This window comes from Bubalus bubalis, chromosome 14 (genome assembly GCF_019923935.1).
Source record: "Bubalus bubalis isolate 160015118507 breed Murrah chromosome 14, NDDB_SH_1, whole genome shotgun sequence".
NCBI classification, from domain to species: Eukaryota; Metazoa; Chordata; class Mammalia; order Artiodactyla; family Bovidae; genus Bubalus; species Bubalus bubalis.
In genome coordinates, this window is record NC_059170.1 from 66,293,511 (window position 1) to 66,316,535 (window position 23,025).

The 23,025-nt window shown below is 40.6% G+C and overlaps 1 protein-coding gene across 3 annotated transcripts in view; it reads left to right on the top strand.

Moving 5' to 3' along the window:
• The window catches only part of LOC102411496 (ankyrin repeat domain-containing protein 26), a 78,860-nt gene that overhangs the window by 30,434 nt on the left and 25,401 nt on the right, over nucleotides 1–23,025 (top strand). For all 3 annotated transcript variants that reach the window (XM_045162720.1, XM_045162719.1, XM_045162718.1), the window contains exons 11-21: nucleotides 2,158–2,254; nucleotides 2,449–2,477; nucleotides 2,573–2,645; nucleotides 13,450–13,532; nucleotides 14,230–14,382; nucleotides 16,472–16,620; nucleotides 16,899–16,958; nucleotides 18,077–18,244; nucleotides 20,253–20,286; nucleotides 20,566–20,701; nucleotides 22,393–22,606. In XM_045162720.1, coding sequence (XP_045018655.1) covers nucleotides 2,158–2,254; nucleotides 2,449–2,477; nucleotides 2,573–2,645; nucleotides 13,450–13,532; nucleotides 14,230–14,382; nucleotides 16,472–16,620; nucleotides 16,899–16,958; nucleotides 18,077–18,244; nucleotides 20,253–20,286; nucleotides 20,566–20,701; nucleotides 22,393–22,606 — 1,196 coding nt within the window. The remainder of the gene's footprint in view (nucleotides 1–2,157; nucleotides 2,255–2,448; nucleotides 2,478–2,572; nucleotides 2,646–13,449; nucleotides 13,533–14,229; nucleotides 14,383–16,471; nucleotides 16,621–16,898; nucleotides 16,959–18,076; nucleotides 18,245–20,252; nucleotides 20,287–20,565; nucleotides 20,702–22,392; nucleotides 22,607–23,025) is intronic.

Here is a 23,025-nt window from a genome sequence, read left to right on the forward strand (position 1 = left end):
ATTTGCTCTGCGTTCAAATGTTCTTTCAATGAACTTGTGAGGGAGAAAGTGGTCTGCCTGTCCTATTCCTCCGCCATCTTAGCATCATGCCCCCTGATATTATTTTTAAGAAACTTTATTAATTTCAGTGTTTATAGATGTTAAATTACCATGTCAATTCTTTGTTATACATGTGGAACTAACATGTAAATTCTTCCATATAGAAAAGTTAGTCCTTGTGGTTACTTGATTTTTTTAGTTGTTTTTTTCTTTCCCGATGTGAATATTGAGTCCTTCTTGATCATCATAAATGTATTTGAAAACTTTTAAACCTTCCACTTGGATAATCATAGTTTTACTCCTTTTTTTGTATCTAGGTCATTCCTTTAATCTTTATCTGCCATTCCAGAAGACATAGATAAGAAGTTAGAGTCGTTAGTGTGCTGTTTACAGGGAAAGAAGCAGTAAACCATGTGAATGTTCAAATAGGGTTGTAAAAAATTCATTTATTCTTTTTTTTTTTTTAAACCTCAAACACTGTATTAGTTTTGCCAAACATCAAAACGAATCCGCCACAATTCTTAAATGAAGGATAATTGCTTTCCAGAATTTTGTTGTTTTCTGTCAGACATCAACAAGAATCAGCCATAGGTACACCCATGTCCCCTCCCTCCCAAACCCCCCTCCAATCTCCCTCTCCATCCCACCCTTCTAGATTGTTGTAGAGCCCCTCTTTGAGTTCCCTGAGTGATAGAGCAAATTCCCATTGGCTATCTATTTTACATACGGAATTGTAAGTTTCCATGTTACTCTTTCCATCCATCTCACCCTCTCCCCTTTTCCCCTTCCCCCGTGTCTCTAAGTCTGTTCTCTATGTCTGTTTCTCCATTGCTGCCCTGCAAATAAATTCTTCAGTACCATCTTTCTAGATTCCATACATGTGTCTTAGTATATGATATTTTTATTTCTCTTTCTGACTTACTTCACTATGTATAATAGGCTCTAGGTTCATCCACCTCAATAGAACTGACTCAAATGCGTTCCTTTTTACAGCTGAGTAATGTTCTTTTGTCTATATGTACCACCACATCTTCATCCATTCATCTGTCGATGGCCATCTAGGTTGCTTCCCTGTTCTAGCTATCATAAACAGCGCTGCAATGAACGTCGGGGTGCATGTGTCTTTTTCCATTTTGGTTTCCTCAGGGTGTACTCCTGGGAGTGGGATTGCTGGGGCATATGGTGGTTTTATTCCTAGTTTCTTAAGGAACCTGCATACCGTCTTCCATAGTGGTTGTATCAATTTACCTTGCCACCAGCAGTGCAGGGGGGTTCCCTTTCCCCCACACCCTCTCTGGCATTCATTGTTTGTAGACTTTCTGATGATGGCCATTCTGACTGGTGTGAGGTGGTATCTTATTTTGGCTGAGTGGTAAAGAATCTGCCTTCAGTGGGAGACCTGGGTTTCCTCCCTGAGTGGAGAAGGAGGCCATGACAACCCACTCCAGTATTCTTGACCGGAGAATCCAATGGACAGGGGAGCCAGGAAGGCTTCAGTCCTAGGGTGGCACAGAGTCGAACACGACTGAAGCGACTAAGCAGCAGCAGAGGTAGCAGACTTTTGGATGGTGGCCATTCTGCCTGGTGTGAGATGGTGTCTCATTGTAGTTTTGATTTTCATTTCTGTTTTGGTTTTTTACCAAATCAACGTTGACAAGATAGTGCTTGAAGCTTGAAAATATTACTACATTTGGATTGTCAAGTTGATCTGCAAGGAACATTTCAAGAGAAGCAAAAGCATGGGAAATAGTAATAAATATGTGGGGCTTTAATAACAGCAGTTAGCTTTAGTGATGTTTTAGTAACTGCAAGCCATTTTGGATAGGTTAAGTAGCACGTGCAGAGTACCTTTATGGCAGCTGTAGTTGAAGTCACATAAAGTAACGGTGCCCTGTTTGAAGGTGGCAGCTATGGAAGGAGATAAGAAGGGCCTGGTCTCTTAGATGTGGCAGCCACTGCTTGGTGATGCATCACCGTGTTTGAATTCAGCATCCTGGTTCTGTCACATAGCAACTGTGGGATCTTGGTAAAACCTGTCTTAACCAGGTTAAAAGTAGGGTATTTCTTCAAAAGTGATTAAGAAACCTTCATGTAACTTATTATTATCATTCATTCTAGCAGAGTGTCTCTGAGAGCCTTCCACGGAAGTATGTGGATCATTTACCTGGAACTGCTGGTCAAAGAGGAAAAAAGACATTAAATGGACAAGTGGAAGGTAAGAACTGTATGTTACAGAAAAATCATTTGACAGAACATTGATTGAAAATGGGAATGCTGATACATTCTAATAGGCAAAGAAAATCACCTGTCAGATGGGTAGTGAGAAAAAAGATGAGAAAAGGAGGGCAATTATGTATCTTATCTTACATGTTTACATGTAATTAACTCTGTGTCCCTTTTTCCTTCTAGATTCTCCTGGGAAATATCCTAACGTGAAGGTAAAAACATTTATGATTTTATCTTGAACTCTGAACTGTGGATCGTCTCCTATGTACATTATTTAGTAATCAACTTGTTTCCAAACCCCATTCAGCCAGCAGTCAGAATGAAAGAGTCTGTTCCTAATAAAACAGTCAGGATGAAGGATTTCCAAACATCCAGTTCAGGTAAATTTTGCAGTACACAGTTAACTCTGAAAAGAGGGACACTGAAATATTTGAAATGCTCAGTCTTCATACTTCTAATATTTTCTTTTCAAATTTAATTGAAGAATTGGGCATACATAAGGCAGATGTTATTGTTGATACCTGTGTTTTGAAACAAAAGATATTCACAAGGATAAGAACAAGAAATTTTTAAATTGTAAGCTTCAACTCAAGATGTTTCTGTATATGCTTCAACACTCTGAAGTTCTGTTTGGAATCTCTATACTTCTCAGGAACTCTCCGAGATTAAATTTTAGACTCTAAGTTTTTTCCAATGTCCAAAAATGCTTGTTTGAACTCTAACCTTTCCCTAGAGTAAAACTTCACTTGCTAATATGTCAGTTGTGTTTTAGCTTATAATTGTTTCATTATAATGTCATTACACAGATGAATGTAGGCCAATCAGATGTTTTGATGAGCAGATTGTGTGTGTGTGTGTGTTTGTATGTGTGTGTGTGTGGGGTGTGTGTGTGTGTGTTTGTGGTGTCTTTGATTATTAGAAGTAGGGGAAGTAATCATGACTATTGGATAGATATTTTGAAGCAGTGATTCTGAAAGTTGTTGGCTTTAGGATCCTATTATACTTCTAAAAAGTATTGAGAATTCCAAGGAACTTTTATTTCTGTCTGTTGATGTTTACTATATGGGAATTCAGTTGAGTTCAGTCGCTCAGTCGTGTCCGACTCTTTGCGACCCCATGGACTGCAGGACACCAGCCTTCACTGTCCATCAGAACTCCCGGAGTTTACTCAGACTCAAGTCCATCGAGTTGGTGATGCCATCCAACCATCTCATCCTCTGTCTTCCCCTTCTCCTCCCACCTTCAGTCTTTGCCAGTGTCAGGGTCTTTTCCAGTGAGTCAGTTCTTCACATCAGGTGCCCAAAGTATTGGAGTTTCAGCTTCAGCATCAGTCCTTTCAATGAACATTCAGGGCTGAATTCCCTTCAGATGGAGTGGTTGGATATCCTTGCAGTCCAAGGGACTCCCAAGAGTGTCCTTAACACTACAATTCAAAAGCATCAATTCTTTGGTGTGCAGCTTTCCGTACAGTCCAACTCTCACATCCATACATGACTACTGGAAAAACCATAGCTTGGACGAGACAGACTGATGTTAGCAAAGTAATGTCTCTGCTTTTTAATATGCTGTCAAGGTCGGTTATAGCTTTTCTTCCAAGCAGCAAACGTCTTTTAATTTCATGAGTGCAGTCACCATCTGCAGTGATTTTGGAGCTCCCCAAAATAAAGTCTGTCACTATTTCCATTCTTTCCCCATCTATTTGCATGAAGGGATGGGACCGGATGCCATGATCTGAGTTTTTTGAATGTTGAGTTTTAAACCAATCTTTCACTCTCCTCTTTCACTTTCATCCAAAGGCTCTTTAGTTCTTCTTCAATTTCTGCTATAAGGGTGGTGTCATCTGCATATCTGTGGTTATTGATATTTCTTCTGGCTATCTTGATTTCAGCTTGTGCTTCATCCAGCCCGGAATTTTGCATGATGTACTCTGCGTATAAGTTAAATAAGCAGGGTGACAATATACAGCCTTGATGTACTCCTTTCCCTATTTGGAATCAGTCTGTTGTTCCATGTCCAGTTCTAACTGTTGCTTCCTGACCTGCATACAAATTTCTGAAGAGGCAGGTCAGGTGGTTTGGTATTCCCATCTCTCTCAGAATTTTCCACAGTTTATTGTGATCCACACAGTCAAAGGCTTTGGCATAGTCAATAAAGCAGAAACAGATGTTTTTCTGGAACTCTCTTGCTTTTTCCATGATCCAGCAGATGTTGGCAATTTGATCTCTGGTTCCTCTGCCTTTTCTAAATCCAGCTTGAATATCTGGAAGTTCACGTTTCATGTGCTGTTGAGGCCTGGCCTGGAGAATTTTGAGTATTACTTTGCTAGCGTGTGAGATGAGTGCAATTGTGTGGTAGTTTGAGCATTCTTTGGCATTGCCTTTCATTGAGATTGGAATGAAAACTGACCATTTCCAGTCCTGTAGCCACTGCTGAGATTTCCAGATTTGCTGGCATATTGAGTGCAGCACTTCCATAGCATCATCTGTTAGGATTTGAAATAGCTCAACTGCAATTCCATCACCTCCACTAGCTTTGTTCGTAGTGGTGCTTCCTAAGGCCCACTTGACTTCACATTCCAGGATGTCTGGCTCTAAGTAAAGGATCACACCATCGTGCTTATCTGGATCATGAAGATCTTTTCTATATAGTTTTTTTGTGTGTGTTCTTACCACCTCTTCTTAATATCTTCTGCATTTGTTAGGTCCATACTATTTCTCTCCTTTATTGTGCCCATTTTTGCATGAAATGGTCCCTTCGTATCTCTTACTTTCTTGAGGAGATCTCTAGTCTTTCCCATTCTATTATTTTCCTCTATTTCTTTGCATTGACCACTGAGAAAGGCTTTCGTATCTCTCCTTGCTATTCTTTGGAACTCTGCATTCAAATGGGTATATCTTTCCTGTTCTCCCTTGCCTTTAGCTTCTCTTCTTTTCTCAGCTATTTGTAAGGCCTCCTCAGACAACCATTTTGCCTTTTTGCATTTCTTTTTCTCTGGGATGTTCTTGATCAATGCCTCCTGTACAATGTCACGAATCTCCATCCATTGTTCTTCAGGCACTCTGTCTATCAAAACTAATCCCTTGAATATATTTGTCACATCCAGTGTATAATCCTAAGGGATTTGATTTAGGTCATTCCTGGATGGTCTAGTGGTTTTCCCTACTTTCTTCAATTTAAGTCTGAATTTGGCAATAAGGAGTTCATGATCTGAGCCACAGTCAGCTCCTAGTCTTGTTTTTCCTGACTGTATAGAGTGTCTCCATCTTTGGCTGCAAAGAATAGAATCAGTCTGATTTCGTCATTGACCATCTGGTGATGTCCGTGTGTAGAGTCTTCTCTTGTTTTGTTGGAAGAGGGTGTTTGCTATGACCAGTACATTCTCTTGGCAAAGCTCTGTTCACCTTTGTCCTGCTTCATTCTGTACTCCAAGGCCAAATTTACCTGTTACTCCAGGTATCTTGTGAATTCCTACTTGTACATTCCAGTCCCCTATATTGAAAAGAACATCTTTTTTTGGTGTTAGTTCTAGAAGGTCTTGTAGGTCATCATAGAACAGTTCAACTTCAGCTTGTTCAGTGTTACTGGTCAGAGCATAGACTTGCATTACTGTGATATTGAATGGTTTGCCTTGGAAACGAACAGAGATCATTCTGTCATTTTTGAGATTGCATCCAAGTACTGCATCTGGGACTCTTGTTGACTGTGATGGCTACACCATTTCCTCTAAGGGATTCCTGCCCACAGTAATAGACATAATGGTCATCTGAGTTAAATTCACCCATTCCAGTCCATTTGGGGGCTTCCCTGGTAGCTCAGTCGGTAAAGAATCTACCTGCCGTGCAGGAGACCCGAGTTTGATGCCTGGGTCGGGAACATCTCCTGGGGAAGGAAATGGCAACCCACTCCAGCATTCTTGCTTGGAAAATCCTATCGCCAGAGGAGTCTGGCGAGCTACAAATAGCCCATAGACTCAGAAGCGCCGGACACAACTTACGGACTAAACCACAAACCAGTCCATTTTAGTTCACTGATTCCTAAAATGTCGATGTTCACTCTTGCCATCTCCTGCTTGACCGCTTCCAATTTGCCTTGATTCATGGACTTAACATTCCAGGTTCCTATGCAGTATTGCTCTTTACAGCCTTGGACTGGACTCCCATCACCAGTCACATCCACAGCTAGGTGTTGTTTTTGCTTTGGCTCCGTCTTTTCATTCTTTCTGGTTTATTTCTCCACCAATCTCTAGGAGCATATTGGACACCTACTGACCTGGGGAGTTCATCTTTCAGTGTCCTATCATTTTGCCTTTTCATACTGTTCATGGGGTTCTCAAGGCAAGAATACTGAAGTGGTTTGCCATTCCCTTCTGCAGTGGACCATGTTTTGTCAGAATGTTCCAGCATAACCTGTCTGTCTTGGATGGCCCTTCATGGCATGGCTCGCTCATAATTTCATTGAGTTAGACAAGTCTGTGGTCCATGTGATCAGTTTGGTTTGTTTTCTGTGATTGAAGTTTTCAGTCTGCCTGTCCTCTGATGGATAAGGATAAGAGGCTTATGGAAACTTCCTGATGGGAAAGACTGACTGAGGGGGAAACTGGATCATGTTCTGATGGGCGGGGCCATGCTCAGTAAATCTTTAATCCAATTTTCTGTTGATGGGTGGGGCTGTGTTCCCTCCCTGTTGTTTGACCTGAGGCCAAACTATGGTGGAGGTGATGAAGATAAGGGCACCTCCTTCAACAGGTCCCATGCATGCACTGCTGCACTCAGTGCCCCTGACCCTGCAGCAGGCCACCGCCAACCCTCGCCTCAGCCAGAGACTCCTGGAAAATAAAACTAAGAAATGTAAAAATACAGGCACACACAATCATAATGGCTAATTCCATTAGTCATTAGAGTTCTGATATCACATATCCTGTCTCTGGAGAACTCCTGTGTGCACTCAGAACATAATCGAGCATGGAAGTGATGTTTAGATTTGTTGTGAAACGAGTATTGACCTCTTGGATCCCCTGGCCCAGTTGGTCTCTGGACTTCAGGGATTCTCAGGCCACACTACAGAACCACCATTTTAAACCATTGGCATGGCTGGATGTGAAATGATAAAGGGACCTTGTGTTGACATGGGGTTTAAAGTTTCACTTTTACATTTCTTGCTTGTTTCTTTGATTTCTCTTAAGAAATTTAGACCTGAGAGTTCCTTTGTTTTTTTAAGCAAATATTTCTGTGTTGCATTCATTCTTCCCTCATGGTGCTCTGTGCTCTTTGGATCCAGTGTGGTCCTAGACTTATCCTATTTTCACATGGAAACAATTAGTCACCCACAAGACTATCATGTCTCATATAAGTTTATGATGTCTATCCAGGGCTTAAAAAATCAGTTCTGAAGATATTGATAATTTGAAGAAAGACCATCTCATTGTAATTAAAGAAGTTGTCGTTGGTGGTGATATTCAGTCACTAAGTCGGGTCCGACTCTTTGTGAGCCCATGGACTGCAGCACGCTAGGCCTCCCTGTGCCTCATCGTCTCCTGGAGTTTGCCTGAGTTCATATCCATTGCATCAGCGATTCTATCCCACCATCTCATCCTCTGCCATCCCCTTCTCCTCCTGCCCTCAATCTTTCCCAGCATCAGGGTCTTTTCCAGTGATTCAGCTCTTCACATCAGGTGCCCAAAGTATTTTAGCTTTAATTTCAGCATCAGTCCTTCTAGTGAATATTCAGCATTGATTTCTCTTAAGATTGACTGGTTTGGTCTCTTTGCTGTCCAAGGGACTCTCAGATGTCTTCTCTAGACCACTCTTTGAAAGCATCAATTCTTCAGCACTCAGCCTTCTTTATGGTCCAACTCTCACATCTGTACATGACTAATGAAGAAACCATGGCTTTGGCTGTATGGACCTTTGTCAGCAAAGTGATGTCTTTGCTTTTTAATGTTGTCTAGGTTTGTAACATTAATTAAAGTAGTAGGATTCATTAAAGTGTTTTTAAAACTATGGTCTCTAGAGCACACAGTATTATAAGGCATAATTAAGTGTAAAATAAGGTAGATATAATTTTCTTAATAATGTATTAGTATGTTGAAAAATAGTCATGTATGGATGTGACTATTGGACTATAAAGAAAGCTGAACGCAGAAGAATTGATGCTTTTGAACTGTAGTGTTGGAGAAGACTCTTGAGAGTCCCGTGGACTGCAAGGAGATCCAACCAGTCCATCCTAAAGGAAATCAGTCCTGGGTGTTCATTGGAAAGACTGATGTTGAAGCTGTAACTCCAATATTTTGGCCACCTGATGTGAAGAGCTGACTCATTTGAAAAGACCGTGATGTTGGGAAAGATTGAGGGCAGGAGGAGAAGGGGACGACAGAGGATGAGATGGTTGGATGGCATCACTGACACAATGGACATGAGTTTGGGTAGACTCCAGGAGTTGGTGATGTACAGGGAGGCCTGGTGTGCTGCAGTTCATGAGGTCGCAAAGAGTCGGATATGACTGAGCAACTGAACTGAACTGAACTGATGTTGAAAAAATAATTATTGGTAAAGTTCTTATGGAATACAGAATTTGTAATAGAAGTTGAGTGAATCAAAATCAGTAATACTAGGCAATTAAAAAGTAGAAGAAATGAGACACACTAGTTTACATCTCTTCATGAATGACGGTGACATGTGAGATACTGTAAGCTGTGAAGGACTAGTGAGTTTCAGGGGAGAGGAGTGCATGGAACTGATTCTCTGAAGAAAGACTTTGTACAAGCTAGTCAGAGTTGTATTCTCACATTCTAATAAATGGAGACTTTGTTTTCACATTTTTCAAATTGGGCTTCTGCTGCTTTGAGCCTCAATAATGAGACTTGTTTTTCCTGTGGTCATGTATGGATGTGAGAGTTGGACTGTGAAGAAAGCTGAGCGCCGAAGAATTGATGCTTTTGAACTGTGGTGTTGGAGAAGACTCTTGAGAGTCCCTTGGACTGCAAGGAGATCCAACCAGTCCATTCTGAAGGCGATCAGCCATGGGATTTCTTTGGAAGGAATGATGCTAAAGCTGAAACTCCAGTACTTTGGCCACCTCATGCGAAGAGTTGAGTCATTGGAAAAGACTCTGATGCTGGGAGGGATCGGAGGCAGGAGGAGAAAGGGACGACAGAGGATGAGATGACTGGATGGCATCACTGACTTGATGGATGTGAGTCTGGGTGAACTCCGGGAGTTGGTGATGGACAGGGAGGCCTGGCGTGCTGCGATTCATGGGGTTGCAAAGAGTCGGACACGACTGAGCGACTGAACTGAACTGAACTGAACTGAATGAGACTTGTCAAAGAGCCAGGCATTTGAAAGTTGATAGTCAGTGTGCGTTGGTGTCCCATTCTATGACCAAAAATCAGTCAACATCCACAGAATTTGGACAGAAGACTGTAATAGATAAAATGAAGATGAAGACTGCAGCGGTGTTCCCGGTAGGGGATTACTCGCTCCGTCAGCTATGCAAGTCGGATCTGCCAGGAAACAGAGGAAGCGAAGAATGCAATGCAGAAGCCCAGAGCACTCAGCTGTGGGCCACCTGGGCACAGCCTTACCATCATTCTGATGGGTCCAAATTAGATTCTGTGGCAAAGTCTACCTTGTGCTGACTCCTTTTATGCAATCTACAGCCAATCAATACCTCTTAGCAAGGTGTTTGCATTCTCCCTCTGACCATAGTAATACAATCAATAACAAAGAGAGTTAGGAAAATGTAAGTTCGTTTAGGCTAGAATTTAGCATACACCTGGGAGCGGGTAGCAGGATTATGTTTAGAACTCTGGGACTAGTTGCGAAACTAGGTAGCCATCTAGAGACTGTCTTCTCAAAACGGGACTTTGTAGCAATGTAATTCATAAGTATTAGTTATGATTATATTCAGTATAACTGCAAAAGCAACTCTGATACCAAATACTAAAATATTTCTTGTGTTTTCTGTGATTTTGTATTTTTTAGAATTGGCTTTCTCAGTGGGAATGGGAGTCATGGGAAATTTGCTACATAGTACCTCCTTCTCAGCTGTGTCTTGTTTTAGTATTTGTAATGAATTAAAAGATGCTTACTCCTTGGAAGAAAAGTTATGACCAACCTAGATAGCATATTGAAAAGCAGAGACATTACTTTGCCAACAAAGGTCCGTTTAGTCAAGGCTATGGTTTTTCCAGTGGTCATGTATGGATGTGAGAGTTGGACTGTGAAGAAAGCTGAGCACTGAAGAATTGATGTTTTTTGAACTGTGGTGTTGGAGAAGACTCTTGAGAGTCCCTTGGACTGAAAGGAGATCCAACCAGTCCATTCTAAAGGAGATCAGCCCTGGGTGTTCTTTGGAAGGAATGATGCTAAAGCTGAAACTCCAGTACTTTGGCCACCTCATGCAAAGAGTTGAGTCATTGGAAAAGACTCTGATGCTGGGAGGGATTTGGGGGCAGGAGGAAAAGGGGATGACAGAGGATGAGATGGCTGGGTGGCATCACCGACTCGATGGACGTGAGTTTGTGGAGATGGTGATGGACAGGGAGGGCTGGTGTGCTGCAATTCATGGGGTTGCAAAGAGTTGGACACGACTGAGCGACTGAGCTGAGCTGAACTGAAGAGTTCACAAGGGAGGTTGGTATAAAGGAGTGCTGTATCACTTAAAAGCAGTATATAGAAAGTCAATTCTGATTCTACTAGGATTCCCAGTCTATTGAGTAACCATGTCTAATAATGTGTTGTCCATAAATACTAATTAATTTAACGCCCTTAATCAGTCATACGGTCAGGACTATGGTAAGAAATCATCCACTGTTTCTTTTTTCACCCCTGTACTTTTTTCTTTTCTATCCTCACCTTGCATTTACAGAATATTCTCAGTTATCTCCTAGAATAGTGACTACAAGCTCTAAACTCAACGTGTTTTGTATTTTTTCTTTTAATCTATACAACTAAGTCGTTTGCTCTTGTTTCTCTGTGAGCTTGGTAGGTCCAGGAAAAACAAATTCAAATAAAATGCCTACATTGTACATTTATTGGTTTCTTAAAGATTTATTCTATACTGTATCCTGAAAGTTTTATATCCTAAATATTTCTGTAAACACTCCCTCAGTTCAAGCCTGCATCACCTTGTTATTCCCAGTATTAATGCCTTCAGATTCGTCTTCCTCCGGTTATCCGTATGCCCTTCAGATTCCTCCCTCCGTGGTGTTTGGAGTCCCCAATCTCAAAAGCACACGTGACCACGAGGCACTCTGAGTCACATCAATGTCTAGACCTCTTAAAGCACCACTGATGCTCTCACAGTCTGACTTCTGCCTGACCCTCTGTCTCTAGCCCTTTCAGTCCCTTGCTCTAGAATTCCGAACTGCTGCTGGCGCCCTCGTCACTTGTCCCTGTTGTTGTTCAGTTGCTCAGTCCTGTCTGATTCTATGAGGCCCCATGGACCGCAGCACACCAGGCTTCCCTGTCCTTCACCATCTCCCAGTGCTTGCTCAACTCACGTTCATGGAGTCGGTGATGCCATCCAACCATCTCATCCTCTGTCACTCCCTTCTCCTCCTGACTTCAACCTTTCCCAGCATCAGGGTCTTTTCTAATGAGTCAGCTCTTCGAATCCGGTGGCCAAAGTACTGGAGCTTCAGTGCCAGCGTCAGTCTTTCCAATGAATGTTCAGAACTGGTTTTGTTTAGGATTGACTGGTTGGATCTCCCTGCAGTCCAAGGGACTGTCATGAGTCTTTTTGAACATCACAGTTGAAAAGCATCAATTCTTCGGTGCTCAATCTTCTTTTTGGTCCAACTCTCATATCCATACATGACTACTGGAAAAGCCTTTGCTTTGACTAGATGGACCTTTGTCAGCAAAGTAACGTCTTTGCTTTTTAATACGCTAAGTTTGTCATAGCTTTTCTTCCAAGGAGCAGGTGTCCTTTAATTTCATGACTGCAGTCACCATCTGCATTGATTTTGGAGCCCAAGAAAATAAAGTCTGTTTCTGTTCTTATTGTTTCCCCATCTCCTTGCCACGAAGTGATGAGGCTGGATGCCATGACCTTCGTCAGTCCCATCCCTTCACTTTGGACAGATATCTACCCTGTGGTGTGTGTGCTTCTCTCCCCATCTTGGTACAGCCTGAAATGCTCTCCCTCTCCTGCCCTCTCTTCCCTTGAACTGTGAAAGTCTGCACTCAGGCATTATCTCTAGAAAAGCCATCCCTGACACCTTTTTCTATATTTTTCATTAAACTCCAGTGTCTAGTACTAAGCAGAAACCCAAGAAATAATTATTGAATAAGAGACACTGGGGCTCTGTATCAACCTAGAGGGGTGGGATTGGGAGGGAGATGAGAAGGAGGTTCAAAAGGGGCAATATATGTGTACCTATGGCTGATTCATTTTGAGCTTTAACAGAAAACAACAAAATTCTGTAAAGCAGTCATCCTTCAATTAAACAAAACAAAACAAAACAAAAAAAACGCTATATATACCGAGGTGACTTTTAAGAGCTTGTCCTCTGCAGTCTAGGAGCCAAGAGGATAGACATGTAAAGAAATAATTTACAGTTCAGATCTATAGCTATCACTTAGGAAAATCTAGAAAGACACACTAGAAAAATCTTTAAAGTACTAAGGGAGCTACAAGTAAAGGTGTACCTCTTTATCAGGGGAAAGATGGCAGTAATCAAAGACAACTTCACAAAGCAGGTTGAGCCTTAAAAGATGAAAAGTAATTTGTTGGAAGAGTAGAGGGAAGCATTTCAGATGAAGGAACTGATAAAAGCTAAAAAGTAAGAGGAATTTTGTAAACCAAGAATAATGTTGCAGTTGATGCTTGGCACATTGTTAAAAAGGTCTGTTATGAAGTAGAGAAGAGAATGTATGGTGACTTTGTATGTCTGTCCTGTATTTTGTTTGGTTTCTGATTGTTTTGTTCACCGATGTTTGGGTCCATCTGTGACTGAATCTTTGAGCTGTTTGTGTGCCTGTAACCTGGTGACATCTGGTATATCCCAAATGGTTTGCTGAAGTTTTTAGGTCATTGGAAGTAGTTCTTAAAGAAGTAAATATTCAGCTGAAGATTAAGATTGATTTAATCTGTCATCTCATACAATGTTTTAGATCTATGTTTAAATGAGGATTATGTCTTTTATCTAAACATTCTAAGTAATTTTAACTAAACATGCAGATCTGTCAAGAGAACTAGACTTGAAACTGATAACAGAGGAAGAACAAGAAAAACTTGATGAAGATGAGAATGACCATGCACAGGTATGTAAAACTGTAAATTTCAATATCTGGTGTAGTACTGTATGAGAAAATGTGTATCAAACAAGGCAAATTAGAATGGAAAGATAAGTTAAAACCCATCACAAACGAGTTAAAGCAGAAGTTCAGTGAAATTTTGTGAGGAATACCAAATTACCGTTTCTCCTGAGGAAGATCCACTACATGATAACCCTAAAGAAGGAGCAAACCAAAAGGAAATATCTCCTAATCTCACAAATAATATACCTGATTGTGAGGAAAAAGATGCATTTGGAGTATTTGTCTCTCTAGAATTCCAAGCATTTCCTGAACAAAAAGAACCCAGTCTTAAAAATGTTTTTCTGTGGTCTGTAAACTCTGGGTCCCTTGGATAGACTTGTTGGTCATCTTCAAAGCTTTGTTTCCCTGAAAATAAAGTAGACTTTGAAAATTATCAACTAGACATTGAACATGTGTTTATGAAAATTGAGGAGAGTTTTTATAATGATACAGAAAATAAAAAAGTAGGGGAGCTGGTAGTTACATTCGAAGTGAAAGACCAAGAGATTGATATGCAAATGTCACAAAATATGAGGCAAGATCCCACTAATCAGAAATTAGACACGGGACAGGCATGTCAGTCTAGTCTGTGGCTTGTCTACTCTGGTAAGATGAAACATATAATTCAAATAAAAATTCATGTTCCCCTTGCTGTTGTTAGAATGCTGATTTGAAGAATAAAGCAATACAGGACTGGTTCCAGAAGCCACTGCATGCGGATAATTGCAGTGCCAGTGACAGTAAAACCATGGAACCCGAATTAGAAAATGGGAATTCTTCTCCACCTAATAGTCATGGCGCATCTGAAATGTATGTAAGTGAAGAATTAGAGAAGGATATGCAGAGGTTTAAGAAGGAAATAGACATGTTACAAGTAGAGTTGCTGGCTCTGGAAAAAGAGAAAATTCAACTTCCAAAAGAGGTGCAGGCTCATTTATTCTTGTTTTGGTTTTTCTCTTTCTTGATGATGTGGTCCATTTTGATTTTCCACTTATGAATAAAGCGGGGTCATCCAAAGAGGTAATTGTGTAGAAATCGATTATTATCTCAATAACAGGAATTCAGGAAACTATTTTCATGGCTTTTGTCCTTCAATCAGTTCTAATATCTAATTTTTCTCCATCAGTCTTCATATGGACTGGGAAACTCATTTAGCTATGTACCATGTGGTCTTCTGAGCCAGAAGAAGCACCAAGGAAATTGCTTAAGAAGAATAATCAGATAGGGTTTTGCGTCTTTTTTCCCCTTTAACTCTGTTGGGTTAAATATAAGTTATATTTCCATAGAATGAGAAGAAAGCACTGACTGAGAGATGGGACATGAACATGTGTTCCCTCTAATCTCTTCATTGTGGTTGAATATGTGATCTTCTCTGCTTTCCACAATTGCTGGGCACTTAGATTTCCAGCATGGCTGCTTCAGGATCTTTTTAATAACAAATACATGGGCTCCCACATATGCTTTAATCAGTACTCTCAGATGTTTCTTTTGAGACAGACCTTTCCATTATGTTTACTAAAATGTAGAAAGTTTTGACATGTGTGATTTTGTTACACAGATAGTGTGTGTGTGTATGTGTGTGTGTGAAAGTTGCCCAGTCAGGTCCAACTCTTTGCGAACCCTTGGACTGTAGTCTGCCAGGCTCCTTTGTCCATGGAATTCCCCAGGCCAGAAAGAATACCAGATTGGCTAGCTGTTCCCTTCTCCAGGGGATCTTCCTAACCCAGGGATCGAACTCAGCTCTTCCACATTGAAGGTGGATTCTTTAATATTTGAGCCACCAGGGAAGCCCATAGGTAGTATAAACCCTGAGCAAAAAAGAAAAAAAAAGTGTTTATCTACAAAGGAGAAGACTGAGTTCTGAGATGCTGTGAGATTTTTCTTTCTTCAGTAATAGGTTTTTTAAATTGTTTGTTTGCTCTTTTGTGTAAGAGGTGCTTTGACTGAGTTTGAACAACAGACAAAAAGACACAAAAAAGAATCAAAAAAACTCTATGTATTCTCCCGTTTAAAAAAAAAAAAAAAAAGGAGATGAGCCCTACCCCCAACTAAGGCATTGAGTTACTGTGCCAAAGTCACGCTTTTAACTTATCTGATGAATCTGATGAATTCATTTGGTAATATATAACATTCAACGTTCCAGAATTGTATCATCTCTTTTGGTGCCATAAAATGCTAGGGAGTGCCAGTTTAGGGGCCTTAAACAAAACCTTGAACATTTTTTGATTTTATTGCTGTTTTTGGTAAATAGCGGGGCAATGCTAGGTAATTATTTCTATACCCTCTACCTGTAAGGTTTGATGGTTATTGAATGTGGAATTGGGAAGCATTACTTATATTCCAGAATTCCACACTAACTAACAACTCCTCAGTTTCATTCTGCTCCTTGTGTTTTGGTAAACTCTGGTTAATTTAATGTAGTGAACACTGTCACTTTTTTGCTATCTCCCGGATCCAAGTGAAAAAAGAATTGTAAAAGGCAGAGGGGAAAGAATAGCTTTAGTGCAGAGAGAAGAATGTTTCCTTTCTGAGGCGTGAAAGTGTCACATCCTCTACATCCAGCTGTTTAATGGAAAATCCAAGTGGTAAAGACCAAAGAGGACAGATTTTGTGTCTTTGCCTTTTTATTTCTCTGTCTCTGCCAGTCAGATGGGGAAGACTGAATATGAATAATTGCATCTTATTAAGAAAGCCATTTTTGAAATTTTGGGAATTTTATTTCTTTTCCTCAAACAGAAAGGAGAGATTTTACAAAAATTTCAGTGACTTGTAGGTGATAAAATAAACACAAAAATATTTTTATCACTTAAATTCAGGGTGAGCACTGAGTCAAATAATAAAATTTGAAATATCTTTATAATCAATACACAGCAATTATTCTTAGTGTCAAACTTCCATTAAAGGTTGAAGAAAAGAAGCACAAAAGCAGTGAAGTGGAAGTATCAGAGAACGTATGCGATGCTGCTGATGAGAGTGGATTGTTTCTGCAGAGAAAGCATGGAGGAAACAGCAACCAGGAGTTTCCTGCTATGCAGAATGAGGGCTCTGATAGGTAATCCTATATCAATATTTAACAGCACGTCCCTTCTTATGTTCCTATAAAATAATTTCTAACTTGAGCTAATGTTTGTGATGTACAGATTTTATATTTTACTAGAGATATGGTTATTTTTAATACTCTTGTCCTTTAGCCTTATTACTAGAGTTCCTTTGTTAACATACCACCATGTTACATATTAGAGTATTCTGGATTTGACTGCATATTTGCCTTAGTCAGTGTGTTGTGTATTTAAATGTGTTTTGTCACTAATGAACGTCCTTTCATTTCAGTCTGAGGACTTCTCTCAGCATTTCTCATGAGGCGGGACTAGTGGTGATGAACTCCATCAGGTTTGCTTTGTCTGGGACAGTTTTTATTTCTCTTTCATTTCTGAAAGACAGCTTTTCTGGAAAGAGTCCCTTGGCTGGCAGGCTTTTCTCTCCTAGCACTTTGAGTGTGTCCATGGAGGAGGCCAGATTGCTGTTGGTGGATGGAGAGCCCATGAGGCGTCGGTCTTTCAGCCGTGAAGCTGCCGTCGCCGCATCATGCGGGTGGTTTAAAAGTGAGCTCTCCTCCCCTGGCCAAATATTTCCTTGGTTTCTTCTTTCATGGTATATGTGCCTCATGTCACTTAAAATACCACTTAAATTAAGTGTGGCTTTTTTCTGTGAATTCTCTTTTTCATTTATTTTTGGCTGCCCTGGGTCTTTGCCGCCGCAGTGCGTGGGCTTCTCAGTGTGGTGGCTTCTCTTGATGCTGAGCGAGGGCTCTGGGGTGCTGGCCTCAGTAGCCGTGGAGCACGGTTTAGTTGCCCCATGGCATGCGGGATCTCCCCTGACTAGGACTGGAATGCCTGCCCCCTTTATTGGCAGGTGGACTCCTAAGCACTGGACCACCAGGGAAGTCCCTAAATTCACCATTATTATATTTAGTAGCAAAATAAAAAATATAGTGTAAATCTACTTATGGCTCCCATGTCTAAGAGTCAAGGCGCTTAGCCAGGGGACTCCAGGTTTGCAGTGTAGCCCTTGAGGTTCTTCTCAGTGTCTTTCCAGATGCATCTCTCTCCTTTCTTCCATGTATTTTGTGCTGTTCCTTCCAGGTTCCTCGGAAACAACCCAGAGGCCCTGTGCCTGATGTTTGTGCTCACACTCGAATCTCCAAGTAGAATGATTTTCTCCCTTTTCTGTTTCTCATGACCTCCTCTCTTCACTTCTTCTGCAAATCCTTCCTTATTTCACTTACCACTTTCATATGTCAACTTTTATATATCATATTGTATCATAATCATATCTGTGTTTGAAAGAAGAATTTGTTTTCTTGCATATGGTTGGTACTCTATACTGTTTTGTGAATTAATCAATGACTTAAGATGGGTAAGAGTTGGGATTTTACAAGAATTGGTTTTTTATTCTTTATTAGTGGAATTATTTGAAAACGTTGGCTTTTTTTGGACTTTTTAAAGTAGCGATTCTGGTGTGCACAGGGAGGGAGTGAAGGAAAAGCACGCTGACACATGGATGCTGGAAGAACGTGCGATTGCACCGATACTTGAAAAGACCGAGTCACTGACCGGTGGCCTGCTGCACGCGAATGGTGATGGCATTTTAAGGGAAGTGGATCAGGGTGATGGCAGGTACATTCTCCAGATTCCTTGTTTGTAGGGGAAGAAATGTTAGCACTGAATACTTCTTCTGGAAATAGAGCAGCATTATACAGTGCTCAGGCCAAGACAAGAGATTGCTCCACTCTAGTGGACGAACACTGGTTAAGGTGAGGACCAGTGCCTTTGGCCGGAAGTCATTTCAGTAAATAGTCCCCTTGGAAGCTGGACTGTAATGAATACATGTAAACATTCAGTAGGGAATGTTATTGGGACAGGCAATGAAGAACTGGATGGTAACTGAAGAGGAATGTGGAGTTCACAGGTGTTTCTTGTTTTATGTTAAGAAGGGAGCTTCTAGAGTATGTATGCTGTTGGAGGGAGAAGGCAATGGCACCCCACTCCAGTATTCTTGCCTGGTAAATCCCATGGATGGAGGAGCCTGGTAGGCTGCAGTCCATGGGGTCGCTAGGAGTCAGACACAACTGAGTGACTTCACTTTCACTTTTCACTTTCATGCATGGGAGAAGGAAATGGCAACCCACTCCAGTGTTCTTGCCTGGAGAATCCCAGGGACGGGGGAGCCTGGTGGGCTGCCGTCTATGGGGTCGCACAGAGTTGGACACGACTGAAGCGACTTAGCAGCAGCAGCAGCATGCTATTGGAAATGAGCCAGCAGAGGGCATGTTTATTTAGTTTAGTCTTGTTTGCATTTCCAATACTAGAAAGCTTATTGATTGTATGCCATTATCTTTAAACTATTACATTAAACTAATTGTACATAATACTTCTGTTCATGTATAGTTTTATGGTAAGGGCTTGTTCATTGGTTTTGAAGTATAATATTCCTATGTAATGGAATATGCAGATGATTGCTTAAGTAGATTTTCAAAAATTACATAATTGTGAATTTACACACACTTAGGCTATACTGAATAGGATATGGTCATTCCTTGATGATTCTAGTTGATAGTAACATGGTGAGTAGCTATGATTTTGTAAGGTGCTCTGAAATATCACATCATATTAACTTCATAGTTGTTTATAGATTCCAGGGAAAAGGGAAGATTTTGTTTATATTCAATAGAAAAACATTATTAGCAGTCTTTCACAAATTATTCCTTTTGCATGATAAAGAGCTAAATGACAGAACCCGTGCTTCCTTTACTATGCGTGTCATTAACACATATTGTGTGCTCAATACATGTATGTCAGATGCATGAAGAAACAGCAGAATGGGTGAATGAAGGCCTATTGATGAATTTCTTTACAGAAAACAAAACTTTATTGACAGTAGATTTGCAGGCTTGTCTACCTCTGAAATCTTTAATTTTTGAGAAACATGTTTTAAGATTTAGAAATCATTATTTACAGCTATAGCTAGACCTAAAATAATACTATAGATTCATTTGCTATCGTATTACTTAAAAAGGCTTTTCAATATTACTTTCTCAGCATATTTTGGAAGAGCCGTGTTGAAGCCAGACTTCCTGGGTTTGAATTCTGGGTCTGTTGGTGACATGCTGAGTGGGCCTGGGCCCGTTCCTCAGCCTTTGTGTGCTCCATTTCTTCCTGTACCCATCTCCCAGAATGACTGTGGGGATAAAAATGGCTTTAGGACATATCAGGTGTTTCTAATAATGCATGGCCTATGAATAGGACGTCCTCAAAAAGCTAATATCTTGGGTATTCAAATGGATTTCTTTCTTAGAAGGACTGAAGGAATACCTCCCAGATAGGTCGTATTGCCATAAAAGTTAGTTCTTATGGAAAAGGACAGGTGCAAAAACACTGGTATAGTTTCCTATCACACAACGCAAGTAACTTTATGTTTTTCCTTTTCCTTGGATCTAACTTTAATACTTATTAATATTACTGATATATTTTCTGTGTCCTTTAATGCTGCTCTTATTTATTTCTGCATCCTTTATAGACAATTACTTGCCAATGCAAAGAGTTTATATACAAAAGAAAAGTTTAGGTATTGTTTGTATTTTTAAATATTTAATATTAGCCTGAAAAGAATCATTTGTTCTTTTAGGCCTGCAAGGAAAACACCGTATGAAAAGAAGAAGGTATAGTAAAAAAAAAATGAACTTTCAAAAATATCATCCTTGTCGAAAATACTTTGTCGAAGGAATAGTGGTAAAATAGAAAATCTTCCTTTGTTGTAGAGAAGTTTACTTTGAACACATCATTTAGAAACACTGTTGATAAAGTTATCCTTTTGATAAAAATCTCTTCTTTTAAGAAATGTCTGATTTTGTTTTGATACAGAGATTTATCACCTCTGTACACTTGGCGTATTTATACATATTTTAAGGATATTGTGAAACAGTATTGTTTACGTGTAGGTCAAAGAACAAATTAATTACGAGAATGACCTGGATGACTTAACTCAGTCATCCAAGACTGTTTCTGAGGATGGCGACGGGCTTTACTCTACAAGTTCCAGGTTGGAAATAGAACCTCTCGACGTGGGGCGTAAAGGTAGGACCGCAGTGTAAATGTTAACAGAAAGCCTGTCTGTGTATAGAGGAGTGATATATGCACACCTTGTCAGTTCTGCTCTAGAGCCAGGGATATGTTACAGTGCTGTGCATCCCAGAAGTTTGTTTTGCATTAAAAGGGCATGAACGTGAGTGTATACTCTGAGCCACAGGCCTATGATCCTTCTCACTCACTGTACCTTCTGTTGACTCTTCTTTCCTGTGCCCCCACCCACTGTCAGGTCAGCATCATTTTCCTCCTAGGGTCACTGAAATAATCTCAGGACTTCTTTCCCTGCCACTCCACCTGGCAGAACATCGGTCTGCACAGCACCTGTAATTATTGCCTATTTGTAAACATTCAGGTCTCATCATGCTACCCCCTTGCTTCAAGCCCAACTGTTGCCTCTCTTTGCTGCATGGTTAAAGGTCACAATTGTGTGGTTCCATCTGGTTTTAGTTTTCACCCTTCTTTCTACCTGAATTCTAGAATCAGCTTGTCATTTCCCTAAAATGTCTGCTGGTCTTAACATTTTCATTTTCTTTTAGTTCCAAATACTTTGTACTTTCTCTTTTCATTACCTCTTTGATCCAAGGGTTATTTAGATCCGTGTGACTTAGTTTCCAAATATTGAGAGTTTTCCAGAGATCCTTCTGTGCTCTTGCTTCTCATGATGTGTTAGGTGCATCCAGAGGGGCCCTGGGGCTAGGGCTGATTATTTCCTGCCTTGGAGGCCAGACCTTGCTGACTACCCTGTTCATTCTGCTGGTAGGTAGGAGTGTTTCCAGCCTGGCTCAGGAGGCTAGATAGAATCCCTGGGAGTGCGTGAGCTCCAGGCACGGTTTCCTGTAGTCTTTTCAGACGGTCTTTCCCTGGTCTCAGGCGGTTTCTCACACATGTGCACTCTTTGTTCCTCTGCTGAATACCCGAGGGGCTCCTCCTCAGATCTCCGGGGTCCTTTTCCTGTGTTCTGCTCTCTCCTCTCCACGGTTCTGACCTGTGATCTCTGCCTGCGTTGGTTTCCCCAGACTCTCAGCTTCATCACCTCCACTTGGGGAGTCTGGTGCACTGAGCTGCCATCCCTTCTCCCCGTGTCGGGGCCTGGAAATTCTCTCCAGGCAGTGAGCTGGGGCGTTCCTTAGGCTAACCTGGTGTGTTTCCGGGATCATTGTCCTTCACTCCCTGAAGTCCTTTGTCATGAAAATCATTGTTTAATGTATTTTGTCAGCGCTGTTTTTGCTCGCTCCACTCAGGAAGGTAAATCAGTAGCTGTTCACTCTGTCTTGGTTAAAAACATATGGCAGCTGGAGACTGTCCACAGGGTTGTTCCTCCTACTCTACTTACTACTTCCTGCTCATCCTTCATTTCTCAGTGTGACATCTCTTCCCCAGGGAAATTTTCCTGGACCCAGTCTGTGTCAAGTTCTGTTATGTGATCATAGAACTCTCTGTTCTTAAGAGTATCCTTCTGAGTTCATAAGTCTTTCTTTTCTACTTGACTTCAAGCTAAACAAGAGCCAGGGTGTCTGTTTTATTTGCAGAGCTTAGAATATTGTCTTCCACATTATAGACACTTAATACTTGTTCAGTGCGTGGATGAGTGAACATGAAAGGCACAGTCCTTTATACTCAAAAATTACTCTCATAATAATTTTTTTTTTGTTTCTATCTTTGTTTTCTTCATCATGCAGATTCTGTTAGCTTGTTGAAAATTCAAGATACGATTCTTCCGCATGAAAGATTAGTAGGTTTTCAAAGAAGCCATTGTGAACTACTTAGAGGAGAATTTTACAAAATGAAAAGTAAGGTTCGTGGGCTACAGAAAGAGCTGTCAGAAACAAGAGAAATGAAATCACAGTTAGAGCATCAGAAAGTGGAGTGGGAACGCAAGCTCGGCAGCTTGAGGTACTGTACATCTCGCTTTTAAAGAAATATTTGAACTGTTGTTTCCTTTAATACTGCAGAGACGTAGACGTGTTATAAGGACTAACTTATCCTCTAGGATTTTACAGGGGAGAAAGTGTTACTAGTATTGTGGAGTGTGAAATTCTTGGAAATAATATAGCAGGTTCTTAACAGTGAATGCTTCTAATAACTTAATGTATATTTTTCCAAATCATCATTTTCATGACGATACAGAAGTCCACCATAAGGAAACCCCCATTAAATATTTGCCAAATTGACTTTCAGTTGCTTTTCACTTTTCTGTATTCTATTTAATACTGCAAGGAACACCTTTTCTATAAATTCATTTCTACCTTTCTAATTATTTTGAATACATTCTCTTTAATAATATTGTATAATTTGGTTAAAGTATGAGAACT